Below are 25,109 nucleotides of genomic sequence, written 5' to 3'. Positions count from 1 at the left end.
ACCCACTCTGGCTTTGCTTTTTGCTTTTGGGTTGGGTTTCTTCCTTTTTCTTTCTTTTTTCCTTTTTTTTTTTTTTTCTGCCCCCCCCCTCACCCCCCCTTAGGTTTACAGTGCCATTTTCTTAGCACATTTCGGTGACCCTCTTTTATTTTTTTTGCCAGAGATATAATTAACTGCATACAAAGAATGCGCCTCGTTTACACATGGCAGCCAGGAAAGATGCCTGAGCTTTGAAGACGACTGCTATCGCGTTTTCGATCATGTTTCCCCACATATTACACCATGAAATCTCCATGTGTGGTAGTTTCAGAGTTATACGTTTTTGTATTGAAGATGTTATTTTGTTTGCCCGTGCTTTTATGTATTTATGGATTGATTTATGCAAACAAAAGTAAAGATGAATCTTTGTTCACCCCCTCCTTCATCACACATGCCTGTGAATTATTCGGTATAATGCGTGTGCACGAGACTGTGCATATGTGGAAACATATATTAACAAAACCAATGGGTAGGAATTAAATTATTCTGTTTGACACTAAAAGTAATTTCCATAGATGAACTGCATTTCATCGATCGAGATGTTTGGTTTTCTTTCTGCCATTTTGAAATAAATGCACGCAATATTACAAACAGGTAAACGAAAGGGAAAAATATACAAGATTAAATGTGTCAATCGGCCTGTTATAAAATATTAAAAAGATGGTGTGGGCTTGGTGAAAATTTCTTAACACAGCCTCTGCTGGAATCAACACAATGCAGTTTTGTGTACAGGGATATTGTTTATGTGTTGTTACAGATCACACACCCCCACCCCCCCGCCACCCCCGCCATGAGTATTTGCGAAAATATTGAGGCTGGCATCATAGGATTCATTGCAGTAGAATATCCAATAAAATACATTTCAACAAATAAGTGGACTTCGTAAAATCTCTGTTTCGTGACCTTCAGGTCCTTTTTGAGTCTGTTGCCTCGGCCCAATGCTGACATACTGAAATTTATAGACCAAGGTTTTAAGACCTAGTTTGTCTGCATTTTTTTTGCCTTTTTTCCCCCCTAACAAACACAAACATCAAAATAAGGTGCTTTCAAAGAAAAGTGCCATAGCATATCGTAAACTCATTAGGTCCAGACGTCTAGCCATCTCAATGGTTTTATTATACCACGGTTCTTCCTGTTTTAAAAGAATTATAGGTATCTTCTCGACAATGGATGGGAAGCAATGCAACACCTTTTCCTGGCGGTGCATGCCTTTGCTTTCTTTTTTCTTTTTCTTTTTTTTTTTTTTTTTTTTTTTTTTTTTTTTTTTTTTTATTCACAGAGGTAAAAAACATTAAACACCAGGTCCCTCAGCTCTCCCCTTAATCTTGAATTAACCGAACTGCTCGTAAATATTTACGGGTCCTTCATTTTAATGGTTGCTCTTTAAACAAAGCATTTTTTACAATGAACTTCATCTCAATTATCTTGATAAAGTCATGTGTGTTTATAAATGCAGAAGGCATGAGGAGCGATGCTAAATGAGCTCTCGCCAACAAAGCCGAACGTTTGGCAGCAGCCGCGTCCCCTCCAGAGCTTCCAGCCTCCCAGTTAAAGGAGGCAGAGGTTAGAAACGACCCAGTAGGAAAAAAAACAAAACAGGAATAAAACCCATGATTCACAGAATAGGCATCATTATGTTTCCTTGGCTCCCGAGGTCTGGTGTGGAAGCATTTCCTAGCCGATCCCGAGGGATCGCTGATGTTTGTAGGAGCGCTGGTACCTGAGGCCCGGGCACGGCACGGCGGCGGGCGCACCTCCCCGGCCTCTCCGCGCTGACCTCTGGCAGCAAATGTGGCTCAGGGAGGCGGGGGAAGGTGCCGGGGGTGCTGCTGGCCGGCAGCTCGGCCGGCCTTTCCCGCCGGCCCGGCGCGGCCGCGCTCGGCCCGCGGGAGCTGCGCGGGGGCTGCGCGGGGGCTGCGCGGGGGCTGCGCGGGGGCTGCGCGGCGGGGCCGGCGGCGCAGCGCGCATCGCGAGGGGCGCACAGATTTCTCCTTTCACCGCAGCGCTGTCGTTCGGTCACGGCAGACTTTATTGTGTAATAACTGACAACAACTACAACAGGTCCGTAGTCCGAGACACGGATGGGTAATTAATACAACAGTCACCGCGGGCAGGGCGGCAGCTAGCCGGGGCACCGGGAGGCGTTAGGCCTACGGCGAGCGGCTCCAAGGACGAAACAACCTCCTAACAGTGCACTAAAGGGGGGGAAGTAGCTCGTGGCCTCTCTGTGGCATCTATTGCGAAGGATTCAGACCTAGAAAGCAGAAGTTTGGGGAAAGATTTCCTCTTAGTAGGTCGTGGACAGCACAGCAACCCCCATTGATTTAAGCGACTGTAATTTAATATGTATTTTATTACCGTAATTATAATTAATTTCCTTACCTTTATTTTGGCAAAATAACTATCTAGTCTACATCACTTTTAAGAAACATGTCAAACATTTAACATCAGATAGAGTTCCCAAAGCTAACGTGCACTCACAATATTGTCATCTAAATGGTCTGGGAAGGAGGAGGGGAGTATCAAGAGACTGAAAAACACGTTGTCGAGCAAGACAAAATTTCCGGAAATACCTGACACAGACCACGTTTCACTTCTACCAAAAAAAAAAAAAAAAAAAAAAAAGAGCGATTGATTTAAAATCCCTGGGGTGGAGGCGCAGGAGGAGGAGGAACGTATGGGGGGTTAAGGGTGCAGAGGAAGAATAAACCCAAATCAACAAAAAAAAAAAAAAAAAAAAAAAAAAAAGAAGAAGAAGAAAAAGGACAAACCAAACCGCAACCAAACCCCAAAAAAGCCCCGAACGACCTTACAAAACCAAGCAGCCATAACCCCCCCAAAAAATAAAACCAAACCAAAAAAAAAAAAAAAAAAAAAAAAAACAGACTCCCCCGATAAAAATCCAAACTCAAAACTAAATCAATAGTCCCCAACTACGTTTCCACCCCAGTGTTAGTCTCCTTTATTGCCTTTCTCCTTGTTCATCTTTTTCATTTTCATTCTTCTGTTCTGAAACCAGATTTTGACCTGTCTCTCTGTGAGGTTTAAAATCCTAGCTACTTCGTAACGGCGGTCTCGGGTGAGGTACATGTTAAACAGAAATTCCTTTTCCAGTTCCAGAGTTTGATACTTTGTGTAGGGACAACGCTTTTTCCTCGTTGAACGAGCGTGGATCCAGTTTGCTGCAGGGTTATCTGGAAGAAGGGAGGTATATAGGGAACGGGGAGCGGGGGGGAGAGAAAGGTCGTTAAATTAATTTAACGAAGGATGGACTGTTTTCACAACTTTGGAGGAATTATCATAAAAGCCTTAATGCCCCAGTCTGTTTACTGTACAAATGATGTCTTGATGGTAGGTGGTTATGTGGAGTCTTTTATGGGTGCTTGTTGCTGCTTGCGCTGGGGTAGGCGTCTAGACGTTTTTATAGGTTAGTAAAACTATCAGTTTTGCACATTCGAGCCTTACAGGTTTCGGCAATAAATCAAAGGGGCAATTTCTTTCTTTCTTTCTTTCTCTCTCTCTCGCTTTCTTTCTTCCTTCCTTCCTTGCTTCCTTTCTTACTTTCCTTCCTTCCTTCTCTCCTCCTCTCTTTCTTTCATTTTCTCCCTCTCTCTCTGCCGCTATTCCTCTCTATCTCCCCCACTCCCCATTTTGTTTTGATTGTCTTTTGTATTTTCTTTTTCTTTTGTTTATTTCTTCCTTCCTTTTTTCTTTTTTTCTTTTTTTGTTGTTTTTTTTTTGGGGGGGGGGAGGTTTTTTGGGGTTTTTTTACTTACTTGGGTCAAGTTGCTGCTGCTTCTCCTCTTTCAGATCGCTGCTCGGGCTGGGGTTGTGGCTGCAGGCGGCGGGGTCCTTGGAGCTGCCGGCAGGCGCTTTCTCCCGGGACTCCTGGAGGAAGGAGCTGCACGTGTACTCGGGCACACCGATCCCCTGGGACTCCCGAGACGAGGAGCATTCAGTCCTTTTGGAGGAGGAGGAAGAGGAGGAGGAAGACGAGGAGGTGGCTGCTCCCGTCTCCGGTTTTATCCCATAGTGGCGCCCGTTGGAGGAGCCGGAGCTGGACGCGGAGCCGCCGCTGCTGCTGCCTCCGCTGCCGCTGCCGCCGCCGCCGCCGCCGCCCGGGAAGCCCGGGAAGGGCTCAATCCAGGAGCGCACGTAGCGGCCAGCGTCGGCTGCCCCTAAGTGGGGCTGGTGCATGTAGGGGTGGTAGATCCCGGTCATTGCCGCAGACGGCTGATGGTGAACAGTGGACCAAGAGGTGGAAAACACGGTGGATTTTGGTGCAAAGCTACAAGAGGAAAAATCTGAACTCTCTGCAACACCTGATGGCCTGGAGGTCGCACTGTGACCTCCCTGGACGAATCTACTCCCATAAACTTCTTCGCTTTCATGGCCTATGAGAGAATCGACATAATAGTTACTTATGGTGCCACTAGACGACATTTTAGGCTCCCCTCTTAGTCATATAAAAGGTTACACTGTTAACTGTATATGATACCCTCCCGGAGAACAATCGTAGTATTTTGCAGACTGCAACCCTCAACCATTGGTTGTGGAGCCCACGTGATCATATTTACCAATACTGCGAGTAAATCAATCCGCTAAACTGGGGCTGCTGTGATTAAAAAAAAAAAAATCATCAACAACGGCCCCGCACAGCGCGCAGCACCGCCTGCGCCCCCGCACCGCGCCGGGGCCACCCGCCCGCCTGCCCTGCCCGCCCTGCGTGCCCAGCTGCCCGCCTGCGCTGCCCGCCTGCGCTGCCCGCCTGCGCTGCCCGTCCTGCGCTGCCCTCCCCGCTTGCCTGCCTGCCTGCCCTACTTGCCCGCCGCCCTGCCCACCTACGATGCCCGCCGGTCTGCCCTGCCTGCCCGGGGCGCGGCGGGCGTGGCCGCTCTGGCTGCCCACGGCCGCGGCGGGTGCGGACTATTTCTTCACCTTCGTTGAGCGATTTCTGCCATTCATTTCTTAATCAATGAGAGGCAGGGTGTTTAAATAAATCCAACAGCCTTGGCTTGCTAATCACACTCCAAGCTGCTGAGGGAACCCGCTGGGAAAGGGGGATTCTTGCCTGTAAAAACAAACCATCGCAAGCTGGGACTGTAACGACTTCTCATAAAACAGGAAAATGTTACAGTAAAAGCACATTGCGGTACTTCCATATTTCAGAGCATGTGCGGGTATTATTATCCGCTCCCCCCACCCTCGGAAAGAAAGTTTCCATGGAAAGGATACACTTTTAAAACGAGATGCCCATTGTGTTGTTTTAAAACAGGTGGAAGACCTCTGTAATGATTTTATGCCTTTCAATAAAAATTTTATGAGGTGTATTTGATTATAGATTAATGTGTCCCTAATAAAATGGACGGATGGAAACAGCAAAGCCTGTATCTCCGAGCACAACTGACGTGTGGCTGAACACATGCTCCTCTATCTGCGGAACTTTGGGGCTACACAGCCTTAACACAGCCCCCCTTTAAGGTGTCCAGCGCGGCCCGGGAGGGACGCGGGCAAAGAGAACCCGGAGGAGGCCGCCCGGCCCCGCAGCTGCCAGCGCGGCCGCGGGCAGGGGCCGCGCAGGCAGACAGGCTCCGGCCCGCGGAGGCGCGGGGCTGTCGCTGACCCCAGCTCGCCGGCAGAGCTGTCTCCTCCGCCCCTAGTTCAGGGGGAGCCACGTTCAATGCCTACGTGAGATTTTGTTTGCCCGCTTCGCTTTCTTTTCCATGCCTTCCCTCCCCACCCTTCCCTCCCGGCCTGGTTTTTCTTGCCCGAGCGAAACGATGCCCCGTTAGTACGGAAAAGTGGATTACCCATGGTCTTCTGCCCACGCCTGCTTCCCCGGGCCAGGGACGGTGTCTGTGTCGGGATCTGGAGGAAACGCAGAGAGTTAGTGGCGAGCCCGCAGCACAGCTCGCCGGGGGCACGGACAGCAGTGCTGGGAAAACACTTCCTACTCGCGGGCCGTTATGAGGAAGGGACTGAAATTCCTGTTTATTTAATGATTTATTGCTCTCCTAGGTTGTTTTCTTCCATTTTTTCCTTTTCTTTATTATTAATTTTTTTCCTTTTCCTTTTTTTTTTTTTTTTTTTTTTTTTTTTTTTGTCATTTGACTTCAGCATTTTCTTCTGCGATTTTATAATTTCTATTACATTGTTTTCTAGAAGCAGGGTTTGTGGTATGGCGAAGAATTGCCCATCGCTTCAAACAGATATAAATTGGTAAAGCAGGCAGATTAGAGTGAGCCTCCTTTTTGTGAGCCTCCTTTTTACATACGTTAAACTCTTAGTATATAGCCAGTTATCTACTTCCTACTGCCGAAACTTCTTTGGTGGTGTAGCGAGTACCTTTAAAGGAAAAGAAAAGGCCGTACGAATGTATGCAATATTTAAGGGGTTGTTTTGTTGGTTTGGGGTTATTGGGGGGGGTGTGTTTGAGCGTCGTTTTGCTGTTTGTTTTCGAAACGGGAACAAGAACAAAGTACCTAGGTGCTTGCGGCTTTCTCAGCTTCAAAATTATAATGCCTTGGTTTGAGGAATATATTGCCTCTTCCCTATGAGTAAATGTGCACATGAGGAAGTACTGGCTTAAATTAAATATCAGCGACGAAAGAGCATACAGAATGCCACCAACAGCATTATGAGCAGTATCTGTCACCAAGTCGCACAATATTGGCACTACCTTGAGTTTAATTTCTTGATTTAGAAAGAGCTTAGGGGAGAAATGGGCGTTGATTGTGAGCAAGCTGGTTTCCCAGCGCCAACAGTAGCCACGCTACTTTTCCAGTACCCGTTTGAAGGTGAAAGTATGCCCAAGTATTTGCACTTCAATTTGAAGTCATGTTCATTTGCAAGCTATTTGCAGTTCTACTTAGTAAATGTGCTCACAGGGGCATTCACCCGCTCTCAGCACACGCATCCTTCCTCAGCTTCCAGCGCAGAGCCCTGCTAATAGTATTTTTCAGCTATGTACAGAAAGGGTTAAGAGTCGTGAACGTCATTAGCTGGATGTGTGCTACTAAAATGGAATTGCGCGAAATAAAACGATCTCTGAGCAAACAGAAACGGTGCAGGGTGACAAAAGTGGGTCTGAAGAGGCTGGTGTACTTTTGTAAGCACGCCTGGGAGGGTTTCTGCTCAAAAAAAAGCCAACCTCGCCAGATGCTGGGAATGTTTTGAGGGAATATTTTTTCCATTCACGGTCTTCTGAAAGCTGTTGAGCCGACCGAAAACCTAGCTCCTTAATATTTACTTATGCCCAGCTTTGCATTTAATATGGAGGTTTTCTGTTGGTTTTTCCTTTTTTTTTTTTTAGCGAGCAAAGACTCGAAATCAAAGTCTGCACATTGCAACCACGCAGGGAGTGATATTTTTTAAATCAACGTATGAACATCAAATAAAATGACACACATATTCCTGACAGCTTGTAGTAGAAAGATATTGTTATCACTTACCATTTACGAGTTGTACAAGTTGATTGGATGAGGATGTCCAGTTAGGTCATAATATTTTACAACTTTTTTTTATCCGTTCTCTTTTTTTTTTTTTCTTTTTCTTTTTTTTTCTTTTTTTTGTTTGGTTTGGTTTTTTGTTTGTTTGTTTGGGTTTGTTTTTTTTTTTTCATTCAGTTTGTCAGACTGCGAACATCACACAACATTTTATCAATTAATCAGTTGTTTACAGACACATTTATAAATTAATTGGGTATACATCAATTCCCGGCCCAGTCTCCACCCCACCCCGCAGGAAAAAAAAAAAAAAAAAAAAAAAAAAAAAAAAAAAAAAAAAAAAAAAAGGAAGGAAGGGGGAAAATGGAGGAAAAGAAAGAAAGGCACACACAAAGACCAGAATATGGTAAAAACGGTACACCAGTCCAAAAAGCTGCTGATAGAGAAAGATCAGGAGACCAACCTGTATCCGTGCTTCAAACATTTGTAGAAAACCAAAGGGACCGCAGTAGTTTACAGAGTTTATTGCATTATACATGCAAACAGAACATGCACAAGAAGGACAATTTGCTGCTGAACGACTACTATTCCACATATGCACCACAAGGAAATGTCTACAATTGAGAAGAAGGAAATATTCCATTTTACGAAGGACAATCTCTAAGTTCATTTGAGAGGATAGTTACATTATAATGTGCTTCTCTTTCCCCCCGCCCCCACAGTTTCCCCCCACTCTTTTTCTGAAAGTATTGAATGTACTCAAAATGTTATGGCCCGTGTAACAGCCCCACATAAATACCATTTTGTTAGTAAAAACATGAAAAAGTCACATTGCTTGGATGTTCGACAGTTTCAATAAGTTAAGACCAAATGATAATATTCAATAATAGTTACCCTGCATTACGATGAGAACAAAAATAAATTACACGTGCTAGGTTTTATATATACTCATCATAGTAATACATATTCACTTGCAGCGCTAAAAGAAGGACGAAGAGTCACATTCTATCAGAAAACAAAACAAAACAAAACAAAACTGGAAAATGCCGGGTTTTGCCAGAGTCTCTCCTGCCTTTATCAAGTGGTGGTGCTGTGCCCATTCCTCACTGGTGCCCCCCCCCGGGGTTAGGGTTTAAGAGAAGGTCAGATTAGCGGTCAGTTCCCGGATTCGGTTCTCCCTGCTCATCTTCTTGAGCTTCATTCTGCGGTTTTGAAACCAAATCTTGACCTGCCTGTCAGTGAGGTTTACGCTCTTACTGATCTCTAGACGGCGCTCTCGAGTGAGATACATATTGAATAAGAACTCTTTCTCTAATTCCAGTGTTTGGTGTTTAGTATAAGGACACCTCTTCTTTCTGCCACTCTTTGCAGTTAACCAATTGCTTGTTGGAGTATCAGACTTGATTTCCTCTATCAAAATCAAAGAAGAAGAAAAAAAAAATCAAAAATACCTCAGACTGTTAGAGTGTACCCTTGGCCATGACCCCTCCTCTGCAGTGTCTGGCAGATATGGTGGATGTGGGTATTAAACACCGCCCGGCTGAGGTGTGGGCTCAGTGAGGGGACCTGCTGCCAGGCTGGGCTCGCCTGTCCCCAGCACGGCACCTTGCCCTGCGGCCACCCCGCTCTCCTGCTCCTGCCAGTAAGGGTCTCTCAAGTTTTCGGCCGGCGTTTAACATTTCAACAATATTTAACCTGCCATCCGCCCCATGGACACATCTTAACGGGTCTAGCCTCGCCATGGCCGACTCGGGCTCCCACGACAATTGCCACGGAAATATTCCAATTACAAAATAGTCTCGCACTGTATTTTGAAGCAGCATCCCCACACACATCAGCTGAATCACGCAAGCACACCTATAAACAGATATAGACATTTCCCAGACAAAATGATATACAAGAAATTACGACCCCCTGTCTTGGATTTTTTTTTTTTCATTTTCCTTTTGAGTTTTCTTTTTCCCACCAGAAAGAAATCTCCCCCACATGAAACTAGACCTGGACTACTAAACATAATTCAGATAAAGAAATTCTCAATGCACACAGAGGGTAAAAATTGACCTAGAGGTTGCAAAGTACATTTTGATAGCAGAAAATTTCTCGTTTTGGGATTCTTCGATACACGCCGTTCTAAAGAAAGGCGTTAGTGCACTTTAAAAGGGAAAATAAAATCAGTGTGCCACCACTTTCAGGTTTCAAAAGCATTTAAAAATACTGGTGCACTTTTGGAGACCAACCCAAGGTTATCTGAAGCACCACATTGAAATATTCCACCCTTGGACCAAGCAGATAGCGAGCTGCTGCTTTCATTGTGCATTTCTTTCCAACTTTACCCAGTCTGGTAGCACCTATTCCTCACCTATTTTAAGAGGATCGTAATTAACTTTAAATGCAATCAAACCGCAGTAAGGCTCAGTGGAAAAAAAAAAAAAAAAGGCGAAATACTACGAGAGAAAAGTTGAGCTGCTCGTATTTTACAACCTCCAGACCCGCTTTTTTTAGAGGTATGGGGCTGCTTTTGGCTGCTGCAGCGCATTACGGAGCACACGGCTATATTCCCCGCATCACAGAGGCTGTCTGCGTGCACGGGAGAGGCAGATCTCTACGGAAAATCTTTGGACCGTTTTGTGTAGCATTTTTGCCTGCCAAAATCTTCAGAGACAGCACCTGCAGCCCGATACTCCTTAGCATTAAATGTGATGGCTGTGATGCTCGTTAGTATATTCGAGCGTGCTTTATGGTGCTGGCGTGTTGGAGTTACACCACGGCACGGCTTAAACTCGGTAATACAGACCTTTACTCTCCTTCTCCTGGACTTCTGGGCTGGACACGGAGCCTTCGGGCAGACAGCTCCGCTCCTCTTGCAACGTGGACTTGGGCTCGGGACTTTCCACTTGAGAGACTTTAGCGGTGCTGTCTTGGTTGTTCGGGTTTTCATTCATTTTCTTTTCCAGCTGAAGTTGAGCAGATATCTGCGGTTTGGAGCTGCCGCGAGGGTTTAACTGTAACATTACAGTTGAACTCGTTTCAGGGCTATTATTGTACTCTTGGGTTTTCCCAGTGGCGTAGGTCTGGCTCAGTCTAAAATATCCTGGGACAGGAACCTCGGGGTTCTCAATGGGGCATGATTCAGACACCAGCCTCTGGTAGGAAGGGACGTCTGCAGAAATGAGTTTGGATCTCTTATCGGAATACATGCAGCAATTGCTTTCTTCTTTAATATTTGTAGTGAAGGAACAAGTGGGGACCTGCTGTGTAACAGGTTGCTCTATTCGACAAGATCTGTTCGGGTCTGTCCAAGTGTCTACTTGAGGTATATAAGGATGTACATTCATACCCATATTTTGGTGATTAACTTCTCTCTTAGCCAGAGACGGAAGGAGTCCACAGGTTTGCATCCCATACGTCCCAATGTCTGTGCTAGGTGGCATATACATGCTGGCGCTGTTGGAGTAGAAACTGTCACTCCTGCACGCACTGATGAGAGAATCTACTAAAAAAGTATTAGCGGCAGGAGAGCTGTTGGGAAAGGACATTTTGGGGCGGAATTTGAGGAAGAGAGATTGTGTCCTTTGTAGGCTGACATCTCTAGGAAAACATTCCCGTGTAATTGCGGATGCCTCCGCGCGACCACATGACAGGCGGGCCAATGGCAGCGCCCGCCGCCCCGCGCGCCGCCGCCCCGCCGCTGACGCGCCCCGCCGCGCCGCCCCGCCGCGCCCCGCCGCGGTCAACAGCGCCCCCTGCGCCGCCGCGCCGGCACCGCACCGCGCCCGCCGCCCGCGCTGCGGCACCGGCCCGGCCCGCGCCCCCCCGCGCCGCGCAACCTCCGCGCCCGCGGAGCCCCCGGCGCGGCGCGGCGCGGCGCGGCGGGCGCAAAACCGCGCCTGCCCGCCGCGGCTCCTGTAAAAGCCCCGCCGCTGACAAGTGCGGGGACAAAAGGTTGCGGGATTTATTAATGCGTATTAAGGAGAATCAGGGGCGATCAATAAAACCCTCATCTACATTCTCGGGCTACTCGGTAATTTTCTTGCTTCTGAAGCTTTTTCAAGAGTTATACCCTCTGTTGCCGCGCACGGGAAGATATTTTATTAACAAATCAATCGAGACTTTGTAAAGGATAAGATTAATAGTTAAGATTTAGCATAATGGCGTTCGCGTTATGAATTATTGAAAATTATACTATTGATTTTTTTCCTAGCTGCTAACCGAGAAGGTCAATTTTTGTTTTAACACAAATCGTCAAATATTAAAAGGTGGACTTTTCTCATAACTCGAATTTTATAGGGAAGCCACATTCCTAAAATTGTTTTACAATGCTCTCTCCCGACCGCCTGGGAAAAAAAATTTAAAAAGAAAAAAAAAAAAAAAAGAAAAAAAAAGAAAAAAAAGTGGGTTTTTCTCTTGCCCTGCAAACTGAAAACATCAGAAAGGTAATTTCTCCTTCTGTAGTGTTGCTCATCAAAAAACATACAGAAACTCATATCCTCACTACAACTCCTTTAACTCCTTTAAACAACTTTTTCGGTCTTTTTTTAATAAGAATGATGAATGCATCTGTATCATAAAGCAAACAAACAGCAAAGAAAGCAACCAACAGAAGGCAACAGTAAGTGTCTATATGGCAGATCAGAGTTTTCCGTCCCAACATTTTAAACGTGTTTTATTGTTTTCCTCCCACTCCTTAGCCGTATTTGCACCCACAGCTACTACATTTTAAATAGTGGCGGTAGAAACTGTTTATTACTCTTTTTACTCTTTATCGTTTTACTTTCCTTTCTCTCTCTCTCTCTCTTTTTTTTTTTTTTTTTTTTTTTTTTTTTTTTTTTTTTGTCCCAATCTGGAGTATTTCTTGTCTGGGACTAATGTTTTCAAGCACCCTCATCCACACAAAGTGAACTTGTTGATATTTTTTTTTTGGGGACTCAGTCGCCTGTTTATTTTGGGCCTTTCTACCATCAAAACACTCTTTCAGATCCCCAAGAGCAGGCAGCACGTGAAAAGATTTTTAAAAATTTAAATGCGTCTTTTGCACACTTACAAACGTGCGTTTTCCACCAGCGTGGGTTTGAATTTTCCTCTGTTTCCTGGCATTTGGATGTTTTTGTACTTTGCCGTACACTTTAGACTGCTGGAAACAATAACGCTATTTAAAATTTCGCGGTGGCAATGAGACAGACCTTTTAAAACCTTATCGCAGCTGTTCAAATACAACATCATTGTCAGGTTAAGAGCCAGTGTCTTTTATAGCTGCAGTCTCCAGCTCCTGGGTTGCCGGAGAGTTTAAATATTACCTTCGTAATATTCGCTGCTCGCAGGCTCTGTCGCAGCATCCCCTGCGCCTGGCGCAGCCCCTGCCCTCCCCGGGCACGCTCGGCCGGCGCCGCGGGCTGAGGCGAGCGGCGGGCGCTGCGGCGCGGTGGCCACGTAAGATCATGATCAGAGCCATGGCTAAGACTCGCCTGCGCCGGGGAAACAGCCGCGGCGGAGCCCACGACGCTCCCTCCGAGAGCCGCGTCCCCCCCCCCTCGCCTTCTAGCAATTTCCTCCTCTTCAACAACAGCCTGGACAACCCACAGAGTTTAAAGAAACAAAATACTATTTTTCTTGACGCAGTTTAAGACTTGACTATTAAATCTAATCAGGAATTTTATGCCCATCAAATGGTTCTTTCATAATCTTTATTTACACTGTAAGAAAAGGGGTCCCAGAAATATCCCAGCTGAAAGTATCAGCCCAGAGGTTTGCGGCGGGTTTCGCCCAACAGTAAAGTTAAAACAATAAGCAAATGCTGAGCTGCTTTCCACGCCGGCCTCGCTGCTGCTGCTGCTGCTGCTGTTGCTTGCTGCTGTTGCTGCTGCTGCTGCTGCTGGAGGAACTGAATCCTGGGTTCCTGATTAGACATGAGGGCTCTTTGATATTTTGTAATTGAAAATATTAATTTCATGCATGTCACTACACGGAAACTCAGATGACTATTATGATTACAGTAATTTAAATATTGCGTTCGGGACTGGCACACGGCTCCATAAGACCCTTCGCTCACGGTAAATCATGAGGGATTTAAAAACGGGCAGCAATTTTTTAGTGAAAATGAACAGTAGAAAGTTTAAGTTTGATGTAAATAGAAGTTGAATAAACATGCGAGAGCCACTGGGGAACTGGGGACTTAGGCTCTGGGCATTTAATGTCACTATTGTTTTAAATCATATTAAAATGGAATAAAGTAATTAACATTAATAAATAAATCAATATTGTGCAATAAATGAGATATACAATCTACATTAATATAAAGGTTTTGCTCTCAGAGCCCCATATTTTTACGAACGAGGATGAAAAAATGCCCTAACCAATGGGTCCATGTAGATGTAAATTACTGTTTGTAATAAAGCATAGGTGGACATTACAGTTTTCTCCTCTAGCAAATGTCAGGGCTAAAAACTGGAGGTTACCAGACGTGGCAGCAGGGCTTAATTTTCACTGCCTTATCTCCCTGAACCTTATTATTGGTGATATGATTATGTTTTTGTCTCGGCTGTGCCGAGCATTCTCATAGTTGCAATTTGCTGTGTTTGTGTCCCATTATGTGAGGGGGATGGGAGAGGGGTACGAAAGAAGACAGATATTTTGCAGATGCCTTCAGTAACAAAGGTATTGCGAGAAATGTCTTATTTTTAAAATAAGCTGGAACCCAGGAAGCTTGTAGTAAGTTTCCTTTGATTTACTTGAATTCATAATTTTATTTAGGGTGTCTTTAAACGCGCTGATTGTACCTTTTATGCCACGCTGTTAAATTGCAGGGACATTGAAGAATAGTTTTATTTAAGAAAAAAATTTAGGTACGATATTGTGATCTTTCTTCTTTTAATAAAGCAACTGTCACGTTGCCCAGATTTCTATGTGCCGTATTTTCATAGGAAGAGTCGGCATCTGGGCTCAGATTCTCTAGATTTTTTTGACCGAGGTAAAGGGACAGACACGACATACTGATGACATTATGTTTTTTCCTAAATATGAAAGCCTATAAAATAAACAAAATAGCACTCTGATCTTTTCTTCAAAGGTGTTATTTCTGAGCATAAAGATCGCACCCTAGCACTGACCGTATGCTCAGCTTCGCTCTAAACCCCAGCCCTTCTCCTATTGTATTTCCATATTTTTGTAGACACAAAAGTGCCTGCGTGTGATGAGATTTTAGCGTGTATATTGGTGGCCAGTGCAGCCTTCAGCCTCGGTATCTGCGCCGCACAATTATCTTTCGGCGGATTCCTGCCATTTTTATATTTTAATCGGAAAATAAGCAAATGCCCTTTTCGTTCTTTGTAAAGGACAAGCCCAAAGACATTTGGAAATAGCTCACAATCTTTTCTATCTAGAGGAATTTAACTGAGGAAAAGGTAAAAGGGAAAAAAAGAAGAGGTTACAATCTAGCAGAATCATCACATTTGCACAATTGTTCAAAAAAGAAAAAAAAAAAAAAGGGAAGAAAGCGGCATTTCCATATTCTCGTGTATGAATAAAATATTCCAAAATTAACAGCGCACCCTGGTTCCCATCACCCGTTCACATTCCCTGGGTTCGGCCTCACTGTATTTGCGAGGGGTTAAAGCACCTCGGATGAAGCCTGATGGGCTCGGGGTTGGGGTGGGCTCTCGCAAGGAGCCCTCTCATGCCAAGAAAAACAAACACCAAAACTTCGTTAAACGTTTCCCCCTAGGAAAGTGTATGTCCACCAAGAGATCAGGGCATTTTCCTCCGGGATACGGCTCTGCCTGCAAGGGCTACCTCTGGCGTCAGGGATCCCAAGGATTTTGGATTGTACCATGCCATTTTATAACAGCCGGAAAGGCTATATCTAGGAAAGTGTTAACAATGAACTTCTAAAAAGGAAAAAAAAAATAAAGAAAGAAAAAATAAGAGAAAAATAAACCACACACCAGCAATCCAACAGACAAAATGCCAACAAATGCGTTCACGAGAGACTGGGCTTTAAAAAATGCAGAGTATGGCTGAGCCAACATGAAATAGATTTCAATGAATTCTGCAAATAAGCAGAAAGCAGCAAAACCCTTTCTTTCCTCAGGTTCTGACCAGAAGTGCACACTGGAAGGAAAAAAATGATAAAACAAAACAAAAACATATCAGAAAGACAGAACATGCTCGGTTGCTGGAGAATGTCCAAGAAATTAATAAGAATGACTTTAATTCTGTAAGCTCTACTTTCATTTTAATAGATCTCCAAAGCACTTTTAAAGAGAGGGACTTCATTCAGCAATGCCTTGGAAAGGTGATGTTAGGATATTAAAAATATCTTTTCTCTTTAGTCTCTCTGTCTTTATTTTAAAAAAGAGGCACTCTCAGAAACTAATGTTAATCTTGCCTTTAAATAAAATACGTTTTTAACATTAGGTTTTCTGTACCTAGGGGTTTATTTAAGAAAATCCTCGAATAAGAATCAAAGATAAACTGTGGAAATGCGTGGTTTTTATATTACTTTTGTTCCACCCGCGTTAAGGCTGTCCTTTAAGGAGTAGATAGATTTTCGTTCTAGTGAACGAATTCTGATTATCTTTGGGGTTTGATTTTTTTCCTTTCTTAAAATTATGGGATTTTTTTTAAAGCTCGGATGCATTATAAAAGATTACGACCAAAAAAAATTCTTTTAAAGTGGCATATTTCTCCAGCATGTCACGGTTATGGGTTATTTGTTTAATAAATCTTTTTGATGCTTTATTTTCTCATTTGGAAGGCCCTGAAATCTTATCGTTACTTATATATTAGATATTTTATTAGCAGTGGAATTATTATTAGGGGGAAAAGAGACTGGAGCACCAGAGGCTGCGGCATTGCAGCGCCTGGGCGCGCCCTCCTGTGGCCGCTGCCCGCCAGACACCGGGAGTTTTCTCCTCTCCAGGTCCTTTCTCCTCTGCTCAATTCGTTCTCAGTCATGGGCTTCTTCCTTTCCTTTTTCATAGAAACTTAACACCGCTATCATTGAGCATTTATGCAAGATTAGTGCACGGGTGTTTCGGTTTCTGCGGCCTGCTTTTGCGGTATCTTGGCATTTTGAAGGCGTATTAATACTCTGAGATAGACTGTCAAGGCACTGCAGGGAACAGAAAACCAAACGACTCGTTCTCGCCCTGTGGATTAAGGATCGGGAGATACGCGAGAATTTGGCTATAAGGTCAGGCAAAACGCCCTGAGGAATTCCCCGCGACCTCGCGCATTTCTAATTAATGGGCTTTGTGGGGAAACCGCATAGAAATATCGTCTTTGTCCACAAATTACGAGACATTTCCTACTATTTTTTTTCTAAGCAAACCCCTCTTTATCTTATGAGCTAAAAAAAAAAAAAAAATAAAAGGAAAAAAAAGAAAAAAAAAATTGGGTCGAATTCCCAGGGTGAGAAGAGAAAGATGGGAAAGTGAGGAGCCCCCTGTGCTCCAGTTGGCAGGGACTGGAGCAGGGCACGCTCACTGCACGACGCCGAGAGCTCACCTCGACCCAGCCAGGATTTTCTTTGCGTTATGATGCATTTGCTAATATGGCCAGCTATGCGGTAAAAAGTGTGTGTGTGGCTGTGCGTGTGTGAGAGAGAGAGCGAGGGAGGGAGGGAGAGAGGGAGACAGAGAGAGAGTGGGTGGTGGTTGAAAATAACAGAGGAACCTTAAGGCGCCTAATTATTCAGAAAGGTTAAAGGTGATGACCTTGACATTTTGGAAGTTCAAAGGCATACACTTATGTTTTTCTTGCTAAAGTGTTTTAATTTTTTTTTTTTTAGTCATGCCTCCCTCCTCTTCTATTTCTCTATTTTTTGAATTCTCCGGTTTTTTCCTGACTTAGTTGGCACTTTTGCCTTCCCTGCCTGCGAGAGTAGCGAGAGCCACCTCGTCCTATTCAAAAAAGCCAAATTCTTTTCTCACTCGTCGCCTTTATTGCACATTGCGGAAATCTCTTTTTCGCCCACCAGAAGGTGTATAATATAACCCAATTAAGCTGTTTAGAACCTCGGGTTTTATGGTGTTGTCTAGACAGTTCAAGGTTTTGTAAACAGCCCAGCCAGGTCACGCAAGATAAAGCGGCGAGGAGCGGAGCGGATCTCCTCCGGGTGCCGGCCCCCGGCGGGGCCCGCCGCGGCCGCAGCGCGCTCAGCTCAGCTCCCGCCAGCGCCGCGCTCCGCTCGCCCTGCTCGGCAAGCAGATTTAAGAGAACCACCCCTCTGCTCCCAAAAGTGCTGGGGACGGTTTTGTGGTTTTGGTTTGGGGTGGTTTTTTCTATTTTTTCTTTTTTTTTTTTTCTTTTCTTTTTTTTTTTTTTTTTCCCAGCTAGTGCCAATTGTTTATAGCTCCCTCTTGTCTGACTCGCTTGGAGCCTTCAGTCTTTCTGCCTTGCTCTTCGCTAACAAGTAAACAGTCATTGACGTTGGGGATTCTGGGCTTATTTGGAGCCTGACCAGTTAAACGAAAAGTCTTTTTCGTTGTTTATAGTAATGGTAGCACCATCACAAGTGATGGTCTGCAGACAGCCATGTTGGCTCTGTCTCACAGCGAACGCGGAAGGTACACAAACCTACAAAGAAGAGTTAGGCATCTGAACTATAACTTAATTAAAATGCTTTTTAAATAACCCGGGTAGGCTTCCTCACATTATTATTTAACTGAACTTGGCTCTAGCCCGGAAAACGCTAGGATCCTTCGGAGATGGAAATCCATACAGTCCACGGAAGTTATAACCTTAACTTTACTAGAAACCATTTATTCACATGAAAAAGACAGTGGCCCATGCTTTTGGGTGACAATTGAAACATATATATATATATTTTATATATAGCGAGCGTACATTTACCATCTCTTAAATAAACCGCATTCACTTAAAGGGAGGAAAGTGTTATCCTAGCTCAAAAGCAACAACAGAGCCTCCCCCCCCGAACTCAATGAATTGTAAGCAACAACTACCAGACACACTGCAGGTCCATTGCTGGCACTGTGGGAGAGGAAAAAAAAGCACCTTTGGCGAAAAGCACTCGAGAGTGGACAGTTGGATTTACCCTAGTTTCCCCTTATCAGGAATCTGCTCCGCCAAGCCCCGAAATCTCCAGTGGCCATTCAGTGTGGGGAGTTGCACATGAAAATGAAACTTTGAGTTCCGCAGGGTGGATGTGTCAAGTAAACAAATTAACTTTTGCATTCAGATGGTAGGTCAGAGAGACCGGTGTATTCTTTGTTTTTCTTCTTTCTTCCTGTTCTCTTGCTTTTTATATATATTTTTTCTTTTTTTTTTTTTCCCTTTTTCCTTTTTTTGGTTGTTTCTCTTTTTTTTCTTTTTTTTCTTTTTTTTTTTTTTTTTTTTTGTTTTTTGTTTTTCAAAACAATGGATTCCCTGTGAAATATTGGAGTCGATCTCTGTTCAGTTTCTTTTCTTTCATCCTTCGATTCTGGAACCAGATTTTAACTTGCCGGTCAGTGAGGTTGAGCATTCTGGACAGCTGCAGTCTCTTCTCTTTGTTAATGTACACGTTGAAGAAAAATTCCCGTTCCAGTTCTCTTATCTGATATTTGGTATAGGGGCATCTCTTTTTCCTTGATCGCTGGGGAATTGCTGAAATTCAAGAGAGAAGAAACTGATTCACGCTGCTGCTACGAACATGCTCAGCTAGGGTTTGATCAGAGACTTTGATAATATCCCATTGCCTGCAAAGCAGCCCTCTAGCACTTCAAAAAATATTCCTGTCGCTTATAATCTCCGGGTGACTTAGCAAGAAAAGCTAATATTTCCCAACTTCTCCTTAAAAGAGAGCTCTTCGAGCAACACAGAGAGATATTTAAATGGGCTGGAAAAATTCCAAGTTTCTCAAACTCCTCTCACACACCCCCCGCCCCAAACAAACGAAGATCTTAAGCTCTAAACCGAAGGCAGCTCTGAGCACTACCTGTGAAATCTCTCCGTCTGCCCCCGATGAATCAACAATTTAATAACAATTAATATCCTCTTCCAAGAATACCTTAAGCCCACCTAAATTGGTTTCCTATCGTAAACACGCTTTACAACGGTAAAGGAAATCTTATAGGATATATAAAATCCTTTGGATGCTTATAAAATTGCACATAAAATGCGGCTTGACAAAGTGTTGGCCTTGTACTCTTGCCCCCAATTTACTACTGATACCTACCTGAACTGTTGCTCTTCTCTGCAACAGCCTCACCAGAAGGGGAATCGGCGCTGTTTGCTGGTGTCACTTTCTTCTCCTGGCTGGAAGGTGTTTTACTGCAAGTGCTGTTCTGGGCTTTCAAGTCGCCCTTCTCCGCGTCCCCCTCGCTCTCGGAGTGCTGCTGGTACGGGGGTCCGGGGGCTGTCTCGTAAAACTGGTCGAAGCCTTGCGGCAGGATGCCGTTCCTCCCCACCGAGCTGTAGAAGTTGGAGGCGGCGGGAGACGGTCCGTGGTGGCCGCAGACAGGGTCCGTTTTGAACAACATTTCCGTCCTCCTGTTCGCAGGCTGCAGAAAGTCTCTGTGCATCACCTCTTCAGCTGAGTAATAAGGAGCATAACTGCCCCTGTACTGCCATTTGCTGCGCTCTAATCCGTATTCCCTGAATGCTACTTCGCGCACAGGTTGAACATGAGGTAAATTAGAAGAATAAGGAAAAGTCATTTGACAGGACGACGATTGAGACAAAAAAGAGGGTTTCGTAGAGAAATCTGAGGGTGAGACGTAATAGGCGCACCCTGGCAGATACATATTGGATGTGCCGTGACTGCAATCGTCAAACTCAGTCATGTCTTCCTTTTTGCGATTGCAAGCAACCAGGAGGCTTCAATGCATTGAACAAGATCCATCTATTGCACAAGAGGGTTTGGACAGGATCAACTAAGAAAAAATCCCCACCGTGTGCTGACGTGCAATTCATCTTGATTGATTCTAGTGGTAATTATGTCACGTGACGCGATGTAGAAATGTCCTTATATCTATATCAGCCCCTCGGAAAGGCTCCTAAGATCTCTCCAAAGAGCCCTCCCAGCACGGGGAGGCGAGCGCGCCGTTTGTACAAATATAGCCGGTTTCAAGTCTCATCCTTTCACCAGGCGATGTGAGATACACGTAGGTGGTGCGGATCACCTGGGGCCGCGCCGCCCGGGCAGGCGCCTGCCCACAGCCGGAGCCCGGCGCGGAGCCCCACGGCGCGCAGCCCCCCGCCCGCATCTCCGTCCGGCCTCCCCGGGCAGCGAGGGGGGAGCACTGCCACCCTCGGGGGAGGCAGCCCCCGGAGCGAGGGTTGGGGGCTCACGGACGGGCACCCCCGGCTCGGAAACGTGATCGCTTCCTCCTTAGAGGGAGCGATACTCTCCGGCCGCCGCTCCAGCAGCTGATGAGCGGGTTCACTCAGGAAAGCCAAGTCCCATTCACACATTCGAATGTACGACCGGATCTGCCCGCCCGGCTCCTGCAATCCACAGTTGGCATCAAAACCGGTCACGAAATTCAAAGCCTGAGTTTCGATCACCTCGCTTTCCCTCGCTTATAAGCCCAAACACTGCGCACTTGTGTCAGGGCGCCAAACTGAAATGAGAAATACGCAAACAGAACATCTCTCAGCAGCCGGATTTACGAAAGGGAGATACTTTCGGGCTCTCTATAAGGCAGAGGGCTATGGCAGGAAAATAAGTCCACCAAGCACGATTTCCTTGGGAAGCAGAGCAGCAGACAAAGTGACCTCTGTTCTCCTGCCTCCAACTCCCACCAAAATGTTCATTTTTATTGGAAGGGAAAAGCAAGACTTGGGAGCTGGCGACACGCACAGCAGCCGCTAGTCCCGCTCCCGCCCTGCCTTCGAGGGCTCAATTTTTTGCCAATTTTCCTTTTTTCCTTAAAATATGATATTATACAGACAAGCACAAACAGGGCCGCAAAGGTTGAAAAGAGAGGAGAATAACAAATACACCAGCAATAGCCTTATACTCGACCAATTCCTCATTCCAGAAACATTTGCCAGCTCTCCATGGGAATGGATTTTTTCCGCCACTGTACCGCATAGCCAGGTTAGCTCCATCACATGTCGCTCTCCAAATAAACCCGGTATCTGGGCGAGCTCCCCAGGCCGAGCACGGCCGCCTCCGGACCCCCCAGCAATTCCCGGGCGGAGGCTCCGGCAAGTATCCGGCTCGACAGGCCCCGTATCACCTCCACAAAGGCACCTCCAGGTCCCACAGCAAGCGGAGAGCCCGGCAGGTGGGGAACCGGCCCCACAGAGCTCCGGGCAAGCGGGGAGAAGGCCCGTGGGCTCCCCGGCTCCTCGAGGCGGCCGTGCCCGCTGAGGACTCGGCTCCGCTGCTACAGGAACCTCCTGCTCGCCCTCGGCTACGCCATGCGGAGAGGCTGCGGGGGCGGGAGCCCCGCAGCCCGGGCTGCGCCCCGCACCCTGCCCCCCGCCCCGCCGCTGCCACCGCCACCGCCACCGGCACTGCCCCTCCTGCATCCCCTGGCTCCCCAGAGCAGTCGAGGGCTACCCACGGGGCTTCCATGCCGCGGTCCAGCTAGCCCTTTCTAAAAATAAAAAGACCAAAGCCAGGCAGATATTATGGAGCTCATTCTTAACACCCCCCCACACCGCCGCCTCTTCCTTTCCTTTTCTCTTTTCTTTGTACAGTTGGGTGGGTTTTTTGGTGGTTTTTTTTTTGGTCGTAGTTGTTTTTTTTTTTTTTTTTTTTTGCTTGGGTGCCTCACTCCCAAAACACCTCAAACGCCACACATTGCTCCCAGCAGATAGACTCTTGCAAGTTGCAAGTTATCACTAGAAATCAAAGCACAGAACCACCACTCCCTCCCTTAACAGGCTTCCGAGCCCTCTCCGTTCTGCTGCAACAGAAAAAAACAACCTCCCAAAAATGATGTCTGCGCAGTTAAAATGGCTCCTGTGTCACTAATTACCCTGGACCTTGCAGCAAAGCAGGGCAGGGCTCCGTTCGGATTGTGCCCCCCCACAAGGTTTCTGATCGCCTATCTCGTCACGAGAGATGGTTTTGGAAATCTATGGAGCTTCATTTTCTTTACTGTTCAAGCAACTAATTGCGCCTTAGCCAGAATCTTTCACCTTTTCGATGTAACAAGCCTAGCATCAATTGAATTTTGGCGCAGGAGCCAGCCCGTTTCAACTAATTCAAGTTCAAAGACATGGCGACGATTTGTCAGTACGAAACCTCTTTTAGGAAACAGTCCTTTAAGAAACGATCTGATTTGGGAAATGTGAGACCAATACCACAGCAGAGACCCCGCTGGAACAAGGCAGAGCTGGGGGTCCCCCCTTGCCAGAGCGTTTTCACCCTGGGGTCGGTACCAGCCCAGCTCTGAACATCACAATAACAGTCGTCCCCCCCTCCTTTTTTTTTTCCTTTTTCCCTTACACATATTAAATAGCATCGAAACATAAATGCACATCATGTACACAATCAGGTGAATACTTTACCGTTAGGTGTCTTGAACCATCTGCAATCGTTGCCTGGAATCACCAAGTATTCAGGTCCAAGAGACATTTCCAAATGCTCTCCGTGGAAATTAAGGCGACTTGCGTAACGTTTGGGCTTAAAAATACACCCGGTCCGGCTGGAGAAGATGCGGTATTTTTGTGCCACCCAAGATAAGACACTAACTTGACCTTAACTTTGTTATGGCGCCCCTAGTATCTGGAGAACGTGAACAGACACTGTCTGGCAGCTCTCGTAAAAACCGACTGGAGAAGAGATTCTGAGTCATTTCATTTATTGCCACTACAGTTCTGCAAGAAAGCTTTTCCTCTCTGCCAAACTTTAATTATTTATGCTCTTTTAGGAAGCACAAAGGCATCCAGAGCCATTCCCAACAAACCAAGTTGCGTTTGCAGCCTTATCAAAAGAGGAGGGATGGAGAGCCTCCTCGAAGGGCTTTATCACGTTTAGGCTGCGGTGGAAATGCAAAGATGTTTATGTTTGAGTAAATAAAGGGATGAACCGTCCCCTGCATGCTGCGGAGGGATGCGGACGCGGGCGCAGCAAGCGGGTGCCCGCCGCTCCATCCCGCCCCGCATACACCCGCAATGCCGGTACAGGGGGCACCTGATAAGACACCCGAAATAATCCAGTGGAAGGGCGTGGAGTACATCCACCTCACTCGGGTGCATCTCCTGCGCGCCCAGCCGGCGTGTTCCACACACTTGTGCACACATGTGCCCAGGGGACAGCTCGGGTGGGTGTGCACAGGCAGAGCCGCACAGGCAGGGCGCGCCCCGCGTCTGCAGCTCTGCCACGCGTGTGTGCCTCCCCACGCCCGAACCACTGTCCTCGCCCACTGCTTCAGAGGAAGGGATGAAACCTGGAGTATGGGCACGCGTGAAATCATGCACCATTTTCTACCGCCGATGTGTCTGTGCGCAGTATGAGCCCACAAACACGTACGTCTGAGTGTGCACACGCGGTTACACACAACGGGCACTGCTGAAATGAGTGCATCTATAGATACACAAGCACATACAGAGATACATGATACACAGACATTCTCAACAAACCACGATTTAGGTCCTACCTCCTCTGCCTTTTCTCTTTCCGTAGGCGATTTAGACTAGGAGCTTCACAATAAGCCATCATCGTGGATCAGATGCGTTTAATAAATAATATATTGCCTTTCACATATTTTCATCCGAGGTTCCTCTCCGGATTTCATATCACCCATGTAATAAAGGGACGGGTTGTAATGGGGAGGACAAGGATAGGGAAGAACAGAGCAATGGGTCAATTCCTCATGGACTGTAGCCGTCTGAGTAGAATTCCAGGAGAAGGTAAGAAAAGGGGCTTTATCTGGTTTTTGCTCTTCTCCTGGCTTGCATCATTGGGGTTGCTCCTAGTTTTTTTAATTAGAGAATGCCACTGGATGAAGAGACCATCATTGTCCGCAATGCGTCAACTCCCAGCACAGAGGCTGAACGTAACGAAGACTTGGAGGGACCCAGGAATGGTTCCTGTGGCTGTGGATGGCTGGGTGTGCATCCTTTGCCCCCGGGGAGCTGTCACCCGGCGAGGCTTCGTCCCCGCTTTCCTACTGGCAGCCACCCCGTCATGGGCGAGGTAGGGTTTTGTCTGCATTGGGCAATGCGGGCGGTAAGAGTGGCGACAAATGCTTCAGGCTGGTTTTCCTTCTCCCCCTGAAACACCACCCAAGCGTTACCTTTGGGGCTCCCTGGAAAGCTTTTGGGAAAATGGCTATGTCTCTGCCCGCCTAGAAATCCGGGATTTGGCTCCAAATGAATCTGGACTACCGTGCCTTCTCGAGAAGTACTTGCAAGCACAGGAGTGAGTAGGAGCAAAGTTCAAATATGATTCTTTATGAAATAATGAGTTTATTGCCTTTGGGAAGGCTATAGCCCCGTGTAAGTAGGCAGCAGCTTTGTGCCGTTCTTTGCAGTTGTTTAGACTTTTTATATACGCCACGAACAACCATATCTGAGCCTATTTCACACGGCAGAAAAGAAGGCAGCCTGTGCCAGCCTAATTATTGTTACTGTTAGGAGCCGTGGAAACGCTCTTCGTTAAGAAATGAAGACTTAGGTTGAAACTGCAGCCAAAAGGCATTTTAATACGGACCTATAAATCCGTGAGAT

The 25,109-nt window shown here is 46.1% G+C and overlaps 3 protein-coding genes across 8 annotated transcripts; all 3 read right to left on the bottom strand.

Moving 5' to 3' along the window:
• Nucleotides 1–2,362: 2,362 nt before the first annotated feature.
• Nucleotides 2,363–6,263, bottom strand: HOXD9 (homeobox D9). Of its 6 annotated transcripts, none has more exons than XM_068195944.1 (4): nucleotides 5,850–6,259; nucleotides 4,978–5,110; nucleotides 3,816–4,654; nucleotides 2,363–3,233 (listed from the first exon to the last, which is right to left on the bottom strand). In XM_068195944.1, exons 3-4 carry the CDS (start codon nucleotides 4,480–4,482, stop codon nucleotides 2,992–2,994), a joined length of 909 nt encoding a protein of 302 aa, XP_068052045.1. In that variant the 5' UTR covers nucleotides 4,483–4,654; nucleotides 4,978–5,110; nucleotides 5,850–6,259; the 3' UTR covers nucleotides 2,363–2,991. The 6 variants fall into 6 exon arrangements, with proteins under 6 accessions (XP_068052045.1, XP_068052047.1, XP_068052046.1 ...); XM_068195946.1 differs by lacking the exon at nucleotides 5,850–6,259 and having other exon boundaries at nucleotides 3,816–4,433; nucleotides 4,617–4,654; nucleotides 4,978–5,548; XM_068195945.1 differs by lacking the exon at nucleotides 4,978–5,110 and having other exon boundaries at nucleotides 3,816–4,433; nucleotides 5,850–6,263.
• Nucleotides 6,264–7,991: 1,728 nt separating this feature from the next.
• Nucleotides 7,992–11,131, bottom strand: HOXD10 (homeobox D10). The gene is made up of 2 exons (XM_068195942.1): nucleotides 10,279–11,131; nucleotides 7,992–8,894 (listed from the first exon to the last, which is right to left on the bottom strand). The coding sequence occupies exons 1-2, from the start codon at nucleotides 11,018–11,020 to the stop codon at nucleotides 8,617–8,619; spliced, it is 1,020 nt and encodes a 339-aa protein (XP_068052043.1). The 5' UTR covers nucleotides 11,021–11,131; the 3' UTR covers nucleotides 7,992–8,616.
• Nucleotides 11,132–17,837: 6,706 nt separating this feature from the next.
• Nucleotides 17,838–20,314, bottom strand: HOXD11 (homeobox D11). Its single transcript, XM_068196807.1, has 2 exons — nucleotides 19,657–20,314; nucleotides 17,838–19,085 (listed from the first exon to the last, which is right to left on the bottom strand). The coding sequence occupies exons 1-2, from the start codon at nucleotides 20,261–20,263 to the stop codon at nucleotides 18,850–18,852; spliced, it is 843 nt and encodes a 280-aa protein (XP_068052908.1). The 5' UTR covers nucleotides 20,264–20,314; the 3' UTR covers nucleotides 17,838–18,849.
• Between the last annotated feature and the right edge of the window lie 4,795 nt (nucleotides 20,315–25,109).

Source organism: Anomalospiza imberbis, chromosome 7 (genome assembly GCF_031753505.1).
Source record: "Anomalospiza imberbis isolate Cuckoo-Finch-1a 21T00152 chromosome 7, ASM3175350v1, whole genome shotgun sequence".
In the NCBI taxonomy this organism is placed as follows: Eukaryota; Metazoa; Chordata; class Aves; order Passeriformes; family Viduidae; genus Anomalospiza; species Anomalospiza imberbis.
This window is presented reverse-complemented; position numbering and strand designations above follow the sequence as displayed.